General features: G+C 46.9%; 1 protein-coding gene across 1 annotated transcript; it reads left to right on the top strand.

The window, feature by feature from the left end:
• Positions 1–10,144: 10,144 nt before the first annotated feature.
• LOC137315175 (probable G-protein coupled receptor 139) lies at positions 10,145–13,144 on the top strand. Its single transcript, XM_067980056.1, has 2 exons — positions 10,145–10,217; positions 12,246–13,144. The coding sequence occupies exons 1-2, from the start codon at positions 10,145–10,147 to the stop codon at positions 13,142–13,144; spliced, it is 972 nt and encodes a 323-aa protein (XP_067836157.1).
• Positions 13,145–13,684: the final 540 nt, after the last annotated feature.

The following is a 13,684-nucleotide window of genomic DNA, read 5'->3' as shown; positions in this document are numbered from 1 at the left end:
AGAGTTTTCCCCCTGATTCCCATTGACCTCAATTTTACTAGGGCTCCTTGGTCCCACACTCGGTCAACTGCTGCCTTGATGTCAAGGGCAGTGACTCTCACCTCACATCTGGAATTCAGATATTTTGTCCATGTTTGGATCAAGGATGTAATGAGGTCTGTAATGGCATAATTACCCTGTTTACAGGTATTGTCTCATCATCAGCATCATGACCCTATTTTTTTAAAAAAGTCTGACCATTAGCATCATTGCCCACTTTAAAAAGCATCATGACCCTGTTTGAAGAGAGATTCTCTACATCTTCATTATGACACTGTTTAAAAGGAGCCTCACCATCAACATCATGACCCTTTTTAAAGAATGTCTCACCATCAACATCATGGCAGTGTTTATAGAGAGTCTCACTATCAGCCTCATCGCCCTGTTCAGATTGAGTCTCACTATTAGCATCATGGACTGTTTAAAGAGAGTGTTTCACCATCAACATCATGACCCTGCTTAATGAGCGTATCTCTCCATCAACATCACGGACGGTATAAAGAGAAAGTGGTACATATCGGTACCTACGACATAGGTAAAAAGAGGAACCAGGTCTTGCAAGCACAATATAAGGAGATAGGAAATAAGTTAAAAAGCAGGACCTCACTGGTAAATATCTCATGATTACTCCCAGTGACACGTGCTCGTGTGTATAGGAAACGGAGAATAGAGCAGATGAACGCGTGGCTGGAGGGTTGGTGCGGGAGGGAGGAATATAAATTCCTGAGGAATTGAGACCGATTCTTGGGAAGGTGGGACCTGTACAAGCCGGATGGATTGCTTTTCAACAGATCCGGGGCTCATATCCTCGCAGGGTATTGCTACTGCTGTTGGCGAGGGTTTTAACTAGAGTGGCAGGGAGATGGGAACTTGAGCGGGGAGTCATAATAGAGTAAAGTTGAAAGCAACAAGGGAGAGGAGGATCAAGAGAAATTTACAACACAAACAGTACAAATGGTTGTTCAAGAACAAGTGAAAGGGAAAAGCGTAGAGCAGCAGAAAGAAAATGTACTTTTGGCACTACAGATAAAGTAAAAACTAGAAGGTCTAAAGCGATTAATCCAGCATCAAAGCTAAAGGTCAGGCTGGGGTGTGTGCCCCAACTAAGAGTTCGATACACAAATACACGGAGTAGAAGGAATAAATTAAATGAACTACAGGTACAAATTCAAATTGGAGGTATGATATGATATGATAGCTATTACGGAGACATGGCTGCAGGAGGTGACGAAAGTAGTGGTCAGGGGAATGTCAGTGGATGTTATTTATATGGACTTCCAGAAGGCATTTGACACGGTCCCACATAAGAGACTGTTAGCTAAGATACAAGCCCATGGAATCGAGGGAAAAGTACGGATTGGTTAGGAAGTTGGCTGAGCGAAAGGAGACAGAGAGTGGAGATAATGGGAAGGTACTCACATTGGCAGGATGTGACTAGTGGAGTCCCGCAGGGATCTGTCTTGTGGCCTCAATTATTCACAATATTTATTAACGACTTAGATGAAGGCATAGAAAGTCTCATATCTAAGTTTGCCGATGACACAAAGATTGGTGGCATTGCAAGCAGTGTAGATGAAAACATAAAATTACAAAGCGATATTGATAGATTAGGTGAATGGGCAAAATTGTGGCAAATGGAATTCAATGTAGACAAATGTGAGGCTATCCACTTTGGATCAAAAAAGGATAGAACAGGGTACTTTATAAAGGTTAAAAGTTAAAAACAGTGGATGTCCAAAGGTACTTCGGGGTTCAGGAACATCGATCATTGAAGTGTCATGAACAGGTGCAGAAAATAATCAAGAAGGCAAATTGAATGTTTGCCTTGATATCGAGAGGACTAGAGTACAAGGGGGCAGAAGTTATGCTGCAGCTATACAAAACCCTGGTTAGACCGCACCTGGAGTACTGTGATCAGTTCTGGCCACCGCACCTTCGGAAGGACATATTGGCCTTGGAGGGAGTACAGCGTAGGTTTACTGGAATGATACCCGGACTTCAAGGGTTAAGTTACGGGGAGAGTTTACACAAATTGGGGTTGTATTCTCTGGAGTTTCGATGGTTAAGGGGTGATCTGATCAAAGTTTATAAGATATTAAGGGTACAGATAGGGTGGAGAGAGACAAATTATTTACGCTGGTTGGGGATTTTAGGAGTAGGGGGCACAGTCTAAAAATCAGAGGCAGACCTTTCAGGAGCGAGATTAGAAAACATTTCAACACACAAAGGGTTGTAGAAGTTTGGAATCCCTTCTGCAAACGGCAATTGATACCAGCTCAATTGCTAAATTTAAATCTGAGATCGATCGTTTTTTGGCAACCAAAGTTATTAAGGGATATGGGCCAAAGGCAGGTATATGGAGTTGGATCACAGATCATCCATGATTTTATCAAATAGCGCAGCGGGCTTGAGGGGCTGAATGGCCTACTCCTGTACCTATGTTCCTATGTTGCTATGTTCACAATAAGCATCGTAGCTCTGTTAAAAGAGAAAATCTTACCATCAGCATTATTACCCTGTTTAAAGAGAGTGTCGCACAATTAGCATCATTGTCCTGTTTAAAGATAGTCTCGCCATCAGCATCCTAACACTGTTTAAAGAGCGTCTCTCACCATCAACATCATGCCCAGCTATAAAGAGAGAGTCTCACCATCAGAATCATGACCCTGTTTATAGAGAGTTTCACCATCAGCATCACGATCCTGTTTCTCGAGAGTCCCACCATTTACATCAGGACCCTGTTTAAAGGGAGTGTCTCACAATCAGCATCATGGCCCTGTTTAAAGAGCGTGTCTCATCATCAACATCATGGCCAGGGAAAAAAGATAGAGTCTCACCATGAGCACCGTGAACCCCTTTAAAGAGCGAGTCTCACCATTCGCATCATGACCTTGTTTAAAAAAGAGTCTAACCATCAACATCGTGAACCTGTTTAAAGACAATCTCACCATTAGCAATCTGACGCTGTTTATGGAGATTATCACCATCAGCATCATGACCCTGTTTAAAAAGAGTCTCAAAATCAACATAATAACCCTGTTTAAAGAGAGTATCACCATTAACATCGTAACCCTGTTTATAGAAAGTATCACCATCAGCATCATGGCCCTGTTTATAGAGAGTCTGACCATTAGCATCATGACCCTGTTTAAAGACAGTCTCACAATCAGCACATGAACCTCTTTATAGAGAGTATCACCATGAGCATCATGACTCTATTGAAAGTGAGAATCTCACCACCAGAATCATGACAATGTTTCAGGAGAGAGTCTCACCATCAGCATCACGACCCTTTTTAAAGAGAGAGTCTCAGCAACAACATCATGGTTTTGCTTAGAGAGAGAGTCTCAACATCAGAATCATGACCCGGTTTAAAGAGAGTCTCACCATCGGCATCATGACCCGGTTTAAAGAGAGTCTCACCATCAACATCATGACCCGGTTTAAAGAGAGTCTCACCATCAGCATCATAACCCAGTTTAAAGAGTGTCTCGCCATCAGCATCATGGCCCTGTTTATAGAGTCTCACCGTAAGCATCATGGCCATGTATAAAGAGCGTTTCAGCATCAGCATCATGACCCTGTTTATGGAGAGTTTCACCATCATTATCATGACCCTGTTTATAGAGAGTCTCACCGTAAGCATCATGACCCTGTTTTTTGAGAGTCTCACCATCAGCATCATGACCCTGTTTATAGAGAGTCTCACCATTAGCATCGTGACACTGTTTAAAGACAGTCTCACCATCAGCACATGAACCACTTTATAGAGAGTATCACCATGAGCATCATAACTCTGTTTGAAGTGAGAATCTCATCACCAGAATCATGACCATGTTTAAAGAGAGAGACTCACCACCAGAAACATGACAATATTTAAGGAGAGATTCTCACCATCAGCATCACGACCCTTTTTAAAAAGAGAGTCTCAGCAGCAACATCATGGCTGTGCTTAAAGAGAGAGTCTCAACATCAGAATCATGACCCTATTTAAAGAGAAAATCTCACCACCAGAATCATGACCCTGATTAAAGAAAGATTCTCACCATTGGAATCACGGCCGTGTTTTAAGAGAGAGTCGCAGCAGCAACATCATGACCCTGTTTAAAGAGAGTATCTCACCATCAGCATCATTGCCCTGTTTAAAGAACGTGTGTCACGATCAACATCATGGTCAGGCATAAAGAGAGATTCTCACCATTAGCACCGTGACCCATTTTAAAGAGCGAGTCTCACCGTCAGCATCATGGCCAGATGTAATGAGAGACAGTCTCACCACCAGAGTCATGACCCTGTTTAAAGAACGTGTCTCCCCATCAGCACATGACACTGTTTATAGAGAGCCTCACCATCTACATCATGACCTTGATGGAAGAGAATCTCACCATCAGCATCATGACACTGTTTATAGAGAGTCTCACCATCAGCATAATGTCCCTGTTGAAAGAGCGTTTCTCACCATCAACATCATGGCCAGCTATAAGGAGAGAGTCTCACCACCAGTATCATGACCCTGTTTAAAGAGAGAGTCTCATCATCAGCATCATGACCCTGTTGAAAGATAGTCTCAACAGCAACATCATGACCCTGTTTAAAGAGAGATTCTCACCATCAGCATCACGACACTGTTTAAAGAGAGAGTTTCACTATCTGCATCATAACCTTGTTTGAAGAGCGTGCCTCACCATCAAAATCATGGCCAGGTATAAAGAGAGAGTCTCACCACCAGTCTCATGAACCTGCTAAAAGAGAGAGTATCAACATCAGCATCATAATCCTGTTTAAAGAGAATCTCACCATTAGCACCGTGACCAGGTTTTGAAGAGCGAGTCACACCATTAACATTAAGACCATGTTTAATGAGAGAGTCCCACCATCAGCATCATGACCCTGTTTGTACAGAGTTTCACCATCAAGAACATGACTCTGCTTATAGAGAGTCTCACCATTAGCATCATGGCCTTGTTTCAAGAGAGAGTCTCATCATTAGCATCATGGCCCTGTTTGAAGAGCGATTCTCACCATTTGCATCATGGCCCTTTTTAAGGAGAGAGTCTCACCAGCAACATCACGACCCTGTTGATAGAGAGTCTCACCATGAGCAACATGGCCCGCTTTAAAGAGCGAGCCACACCATCAATATCATGACCATATTTAAATAGAGAATCTCACCACCAGAATCATGACCCTGTTTAAAGGGAGAGTCTCACCATCAACATCATGACCCGGTTGAAATAGATTCTCACCATCGCCATGATGACCCTGTTGAAAGATAGAGTTTCACCATCAGCATCATGATTATATTTGAAGAGAGAGTCTCACCACCAGAATCATGACCCTGTTTGAAGAGAATCACACCATCAACATCATGGCCATGAAAAAGAGAGAGTCTCACCACCAGAATCATGACCCTCTTTAAAGAACGTGTCTCACCATCAACACCATGACCCTGTTTATAGAGAGTCTCACAATCAGCATCATGAACCTGTTTGAAGAGATTCTCACCATTAACACAGTGACCCTGTTTAAAGAGCGAATCACAACGCCAGATCCCATTTGCCAAAGGTCTTATAATTGTGGGTCCAATGCAAGTGTGAGCCTTTAACTATTCAAAACATCTTTTAAAATATAGTCGCATCATCAGAACATATTGATAAAAAGTGAGTTTCATGGCTGTTTCAAAATAATTACAAACAAAGTAATGTTTGAGAATTCCCTTTCACCATTGGCCCTGGGTTCAGTGCAGGCCAGAGAGCGAGTCGATGTTAAAGTGTGTTAGATTCTGGGCTTTGTACCCTGAAAGACAGATTGAAATCTAATCCAGGATATGGGCAGGTGTTCCCGTGTATTGGGCGTGACTTTTCACCTTTTCACGTCTGTTCTTTGTGTTCAAATCTTGCGGGCTAATTGCTCTGAATAATGACAGCAATCACCGAAAGGAGGATAAATGGAGAATTTAACACAACCCAGCTACCGACACCATCACCAACTCAACCAATCAACAACCCGAACATCCATCACACCAAACAAATCCTCCCACCATCACCTCCAACCACCCCTCACACCATCACCTCCAACCACCCCTCACACCAACACCTCCAACCACCCCTCACACCATCACCTCCAACCACCCCTCACACCATCACCTCCAACCACCCCTCACACCATCACCTCCAACCACCCCTCACACCATCACCTCCAACCACCCCTCACACCATCACCTCCAACCACCCCTCCCACCATCACCTCCAACCACCCCTCACACCATCACCTCCAACCACCCCTCACACCATCACCTCCAACCACCCCTCACACCATCACCTCCAACCACCTCTCACACCATCACCTCCAACCACCCCTCACACCATCACCTCCAACCACCCCACCCACCATCACCTCCAACCACCCCTCACACCATCACCTCCAACCACCGCTCACACCATCACCTCCAACCACCCCTCACACCATCACCCCCAACCACCCCTCACACCATCACCTCCAACCACCCCTCCCACCATCACCTCCAACCACCCCTCACACCATCACCTCCAACCACCCCTCCCACCATCACCTCCAACCACCCCTCACACCATCACCTCCAACCACCCCTCACACCATCACATCCAACCACCCCTCACACCATCACCTCCAACCACCCCTCACACCATCACCTCCAACCACCCCACCCACCATCACCTCCAACCACCCCTCACACCATCACCTCCAACCACCGCTCACACCATCACCTCCAACCACCCCTCACACCATCACCTCCAACCATCCCTCACACCATCACCCCCAACCACCCCTCACACCATCACCTCCAACCACCCCTCACACCATCACCTCCAACCACCCCTCCCACCATCACCTCCAACCACCCCTCACACCATCACCTCCAACCACCCCTCACACCATCACCCCCAACCACCCCTCACACCATCACCTCCAACCATCCCTCACACCATCACCCCCAACCACCCCTCACACCATCACCTCCAACCACCGCTCACACCATCACCTCCAACCACCCCTCACACCATCACCTCCAACCACCCCTCACACCATCACCTCCAACCACCCCTCACACCATCACCTCCAACCACCCCTCACACCATCACCTCCAACCACCCCTCACACCATCACCTCCAACCATCGCTCACACCATCACCTCCAACCACCCCTCACACCATCACCTCGAACCACCCCTCACACCATCACCTCCAACCACCACTCACACCATCACCTCCAACCACCCCTCCGACCATCACCCCCTCACACCATCACCCGCAAACACCCGTCCCATCAAAACCCCCACCCCCACCATCACCCCTCCCACCATCACACCGTCCCACCATCACCCCCTCCCACCATCACCCCCAACCACCACTCCCATCAAAAACCCCCACCCCCACCATCACCCCTTCCACCATCACTCCCAACCACCCCTCCAACCATCATACCCCCCCACCAACATCCCCACCTCCACCAACATCCCCTCCCACCATCAACCCCAACCACCCCTCCCACCATCACACCCTCCCACCAACACACCCTCCCACCATCAACCCCACCAACCCATCCAACCATCACACCGTCCCACCATCACCCCCTCCCACCATCACCCCCAACCACCACTCCCATCAAAAACCCCCACCCCCACCATCGCACCCTCCCACCATCACCCCCAACCACCCCTCCAACCATCACACCCTCCCACCATCACCCCCAACCACCACTCCCATCAAAAAACGCAATCCCCACCATCGCCCCTTCCACCATCACTCCCAACCATCCCTCCCACCATAACAGCCTCCCACCAACATCCCCACCCCCACCATCACCCCCTCCCACCATCAACACCAACCATCCCTCCCACCATCACCCCCTCCCACAATTACCCCCATCCACCTCTCCCACCATCACACCCTCCCACCATCAACCCCAACCATCCCTCCCACCATCACCCCCTCCCATCATTACCCCCACCCACCCCTCCCACCATCACACCCTCCCACCATCATCACCCCCAACCACCCCTCCCACCATCACACCCTCACACCATTACCCAAAACCACCCCTCCCACCATCACCCCTCCCACCATCACCCCCAACCACCCCTCCCACCATCACCCCCTCCCACCATCACCTCCAACCACCCCTCCCACCATCACACCCTCCCACCATCACCCCCAACCACCCATCCCACAATCACCACCTCCCACCATTAACCCAACCACCCCTCTCACCATCAACCCCAACGACCCATCCCACCATCAACCACTCCCACCATCAGCCCCAACCACCTCTCCCACCATCAACCACTCCCACCATCAGCCCTAACCACCTCTCCCACCATCACCCCCTCCCACCATCACCCCAACCACCCCACCCACCATCAACCACTCCCACCATCACCTCCAACCACCCCTCCCACCATCACCCCTCCCACCATCACCCCCAACCACCCCTCCCACCATCACCCCCTCCCACCATCACCTCCAACCACCCCTCCCACCATCACACCCTCCCACCATCACCCCCAACCACCCATCCCACAATCACCACCTCCCACCATTAACCCAACCACCCCTCTCACCATCAACCCCAACGACCCATCCCACCATCAACCACTCCCACCATCAGCCCCAACCACCTCTCCCACCATCACCCACTCCCACCAACACCCCCAACCACCACTCCCACCATCACCCACTCTCACCATCACACCCAACCACCCCTCCCAAAATCACTCCCTCTCACCATCACCCCCGACGAACCCTCCCACCATCACACTCTCCCACCATTACCCCAACCTCTATCACGCCCTCCCACAATCACCCCCAACCACCGCACCCACCATCACACCCACCCACCAACATTCCCACCGCCACCAACACCCCCAACTCCACCATCACCCCCAACCAACGTCCCACCATTACTCCCACCCCAACCAACATCACCACCCACCAACACCCCAAACCACCCCTCCAACCATCACCCCCACCCGCCATCACCCCCAACCACCCCACCCACCATCACTCCCTCCCACCAACACCTCCAACCCCACCAACATCCCCACTCAACACCACTCCCACCACAATCCAACCCACCTCCCCTCACACCATGACACGCTCCACCCCCACACTCCCCAACACACATACACAGACATGCGCACGGAAAGCCCTGTCTGTAACATTAAAACCTGATCGGCCATGAACAGGGCTCGTGAGGCCAGCAGAATTTCCAGTGATCCTCGTATCCAAACATATTGGGAAGTTTCCAGCGCCTCATACTTTCAAAAGGGCGCTTTATTTCGCACTCAATGTCTTCTGTCCCTGACCTGGGTGCACAGAATGGGACAGTATCGAGCGAGTCTTATACTCAAATTCAGTTAGCATATGCCTGACTTACAAATGCTTAACATGAGAGTGTGGAGCTTTGCTCTGCATGTGAAGTGTGTGGTGCAAACATTTATTAATACATTTTGTCACAGCAGAATTATAATAGTGACTGAGGAGTGTGTGACGAACTGGTTATGTGTTCATACTGCAATACCCGAACACTGATTTCTACTTTATCAACAGACGCATTGTAAGTGAATAGAGTGAGGAGGAGAGATAAACAGGAGAGATCTCTGTGAAAAAAACAACGCCCTTGGTAACTTAAATCAATAAATTCCCTTGTTTGTGGGTACACTTCATCACTACAACGTGGATTAAAACCTCTTTGAAATGGTAAGATGATATCAGACTCTTACGTCACATCAGTGCTGGACAAATTTCTGTTTCACGGTTAGTCGCCATCCCAATAGTTCCTAAAAATGAGATTAGGAGTTATTGGTGGTTTCAGTTTTTTGGTCAGCAGAAAGAAAAGCAGAAAAAAAGGTTGGGCTGAAATGAGCAAACAGAACCTGTTTGTTCAAGGATTGTGATTAATGGAGCTCTCCATGGCCCCAGCTTGTCTCTGCGGAGGGATTCCCTCCCTTATGAATCAGGGTTCCATTCAATATGTAACCTCACAGTATAAATTGGAGCACTGTTTCTATCACAAACAAGAATCATTGATTAACAACAAAATTAGGTGTCGCGATTGAGGAGCAGATATGAAGGTTCTATTCGCACTTTGGGATATAGAGATGATTTACTATCCCATTCTCGCTGCTATTGGTGTTCCTGGTAACTCATTCTATCCAACTATTTATTCTGTAAACTTGTTAACTGTATTATTCTCGTGATTTTATCCAGCTATTATTTATAATTCATGTATTCCTATTATGTGTTTGAGAATCCACCGTGATCCCTTGATGCGATTGGTGCACAGTCGGCCATTCACAGGTCTCTGTTGAATGAATAATAGATTCTCAGTCCTCCCTATCAGCTCTGTATGATCCGGTTTTATTTAGTGTCCGTTTAGTCCCCACCACGAGCAATGTTACTGATGAATCTTTGAACAGGACAGCGTGCAATCTGCTGGCTGCACTGAACACGGGTGGAACACTGGTCACGTGGTCTATGTGTTCACCTGATTTATTTTCTTTTCCACAGGAGGGGAAATTCTGTCGAATTGCAGAGACCAGTCCTGACAGACAGATCACAGTTTACTCAGAAAGTTTGGACATTTTTCACTGTCAATTAGGTTTCCAGTCAGCTATTTCCCTCTCACACCCCCGCACTGTGTAACTCTCTGCTTATTGATGGCGGGGCGATGATTGCAAGTGTAATTTATGTTCTAATGAAATGTATATTCAGTTATCTTTCAAAGGATTTATTTTTAATCACAGTTTTGAGATAACAACACGAGCCCACTTCGTTCAGACCAATGGTTCTGTCAGCAAGCCCGAGCCCGACTTTCTATAATCTCCAGCTGTCCCTCGTTGGATATTATCCAGTTGACGAGCTGCAATAATTCTTGTGTCCAGTGGAAACATTTATGGTTTCCAGTAAGATGTGAAAGGCGCCACATTAGCAGTTTAAGAATCGTGTGAAACTCCTTATGATACGATCATCTTTCCGCCCTGAAGTTCTCAGCTCGGTTCCTGACCCCTGGGTCCCCTCCAGTACATTCTGGGGAATCACAGCCAAGGATGTTCCAGTCCACAATGGAACATCTGACATCGCTGTCGCTGTGGAGGACTCTGCTCACATTCTGCTGCTCATGTTCCTCTCCTTCCCCATTGTGCACTTCCAGTGGCCTGTTGGGACGAAGAGCCCATTTCAGCTGTTCAAATAATTGTTTCCAGTGTTATGAATATTAATTTTATTGTTATATTAGTATGTTTAATATTATTATTATTATTATTATTATTGCTATGATGTTTCAGTTTCTTTCCTCTCCTGAAAGCGCTGCCTCTTCCCAGGGTCACATTCTAAAGCCATGACTGACCTCTGGTAACTTCGGCAAAACCTGGTTCTCGTGTGAGCCTGGCAGTGTAAGTCTGAAGACCATCGGACTGTGGAGAATGACAGCCGCGTCCAATCCTGTCCGTATCTCGCCTCCAGGCACTGGAGCCTTTCAGCTTGTACCTCTGTACAGTGATCACAAGAACAAACAGAGACAACTCTTCCCGAAATCTGTGGGCAAGGGAAGTGGATATTTCGGCCAAACCTGCTGCCATAGCCGCACTACCTGAGTTAGACTAACTCACCAAACGTTTCTGGTCTTTATAGATCGATGAAACAGTGATCAGTCAGTCCAGTCAGAGTGGTGGAGGGAAGCTCCCGTTCATTATCCTTCATTCCATTATTTACTCTTAACATCTATTTATTTCTTTGCGAATTAATCAATGATTATTTCTATTTTAATCGCTGACTCTGACCAAAACAAAGCGGCCCCGGTCCAGTGATAGAAGAAGAAAAAACCCATTACCTGTAGAGTGAGGAGAAGAAGTTTCTGAATGATCCAGTGATCAGAGGAAAACCCCCATCACCTGCAGAGTGAGGAGAAGGAGCTTCTCACTGACCCAATGATCAGAGGAAACCCCCCATCACCTGTGGAGTGATGACAAGGAGCTTCTCACTGACCCAATGATCAGATGAAAACCCCCATCACCTGTAGAGTGATGAGAAGGAGCTTCTCACTGACCCAATGATCAGATTCTATCACTGAATGGAGGAACACAGCTGGACATTTAACTGCCAACCCAATCACACTGTTCCTCACACTTAATGTTTCCTTTTTGCGTTTATTTCTTCTTTTTCATTTAGTTAACTTAGTGACGATTGTGATCCTATCTCGGGGAAAGTGCGGTCTCTCCAAATGTGTCACTCGCTACCTGGTGGCCATGGCAGCGGCGGATCTACTGGTCATTATCACCGATGTTATATTGAGGCAGATTCCAATTGCTTATTGGTCCCAGTTTCGATTCGTGCGGTCCATCCCCGTGTGTAATATCCACGCCGTCCTGCTTTATGCAGCTACAGACTGTTCTGTCTGGTTCACCGTCACTTTTACCTTTGATCGATTTGCGGCCATTTGTTGCCAGAAGCTGAAAATTACGTATTGCACCGAGAAAACGGCGGCTGTGGTTATAGGAACTGTGACTGTGCTGAGATGTTTAAAGGATACGTTCTGGTACTTTATGTATTCGAGTGGCTACATGCTTGGCAATGAACCCTGGTTCTGTGCTGTCACACCCAGTGTTATGGCTTCACGGATTTGGGCTGTTGTTGAAGCCCTTCATTATATTCTAACCCCGGGGGTCCCATTTGTTCTTATTCTGCTGCTCAATGCTTTAACCGTCCGACACATTTTAGTGGTCAGCAAAGCTCGCAGGAGACTTCGTGTTCACAGCGGTTGGGAGAGTCCAAGTGACCCAGAGATGAAGAGCAGAAGGAAATCCATTATTTTACTGTTTGTTATCTCGGGGAATTTCATACTGTTATGGGGATTTTTCATGGTGTATTCTATATGGAACCGAATGCATTATTTGGGCTTTTATTCAGTATATTTACATGAATTTATACAAGAATTGGGATTCATGTTCCAGCTCCTGAGTTGCTGCACGAACACCTGTATTTATGCTGTGACCCAGACGAAATTCAGAGAGCAGTTGAAGAATGCGGTGAAATTTCCCTTTGTTCTAATTGTTAAATTCATTAAATGATATGGAGATCTGAAATCTTTCCAACAGTCCTGTTCGCAAAAGGTTATCAATAAGGTTCTTCAACATTAAGGGTTCCACAACATTCAAACATTAAACATGTGAACATTATCACATTCAATGTGACATGAAAGGATTCACTGAATTATTACACATACAATGGATGGAGTATATTTGGATTTTCAAAACGCATTCGGTAAGAAGCCACAGAAGAGGTTGTTACACAAGATATAGGCTCATGGGCTTGAGGTAATATATTAGCATGGATCGAGATTTGGTGAACGAACAGAAAACAGAGAGTAGGAATAAACGGGTCATTTTCAGGTTGGCAGACTGTTACTATTATCGGTGCTTGGGCTTCTGCTGTCTACAATATATATCAATGACTTAGATGAAGGGATCGAGTGTAATGTATCCATGTTTGCTGACGATCCAAAGCTGGGTGGTTAAGTAAGCTGTGAGGCGGATGCAAAAGGGCTGGGAAGAGATATGGACAGGTTAAGATGGGGCAAGAAGATGGCAGATGAAGTAAAATGTGGTGAA

This window comes from Heptranchias perlo, unplaced genomic scaffold, assembly GCF_035084215.1.
Source record: "Heptranchias perlo isolate sHepPer1 unplaced genomic scaffold, sHepPer1.hap1 HAP1_SCAFFOLD_54, whole genome shotgun sequence".
NCBI classification, from domain to species: Eukaryota; Metazoa; Chordata; class Chondrichthyes; order Hexanchiformes; family Hexanchidae; genus Heptranchias; species Heptranchias perlo.
The sequence above is the reverse complement of the archived record's forward strand: the minus strand, read 5'-3'. Positions and strand labels throughout refer to the sequence as shown.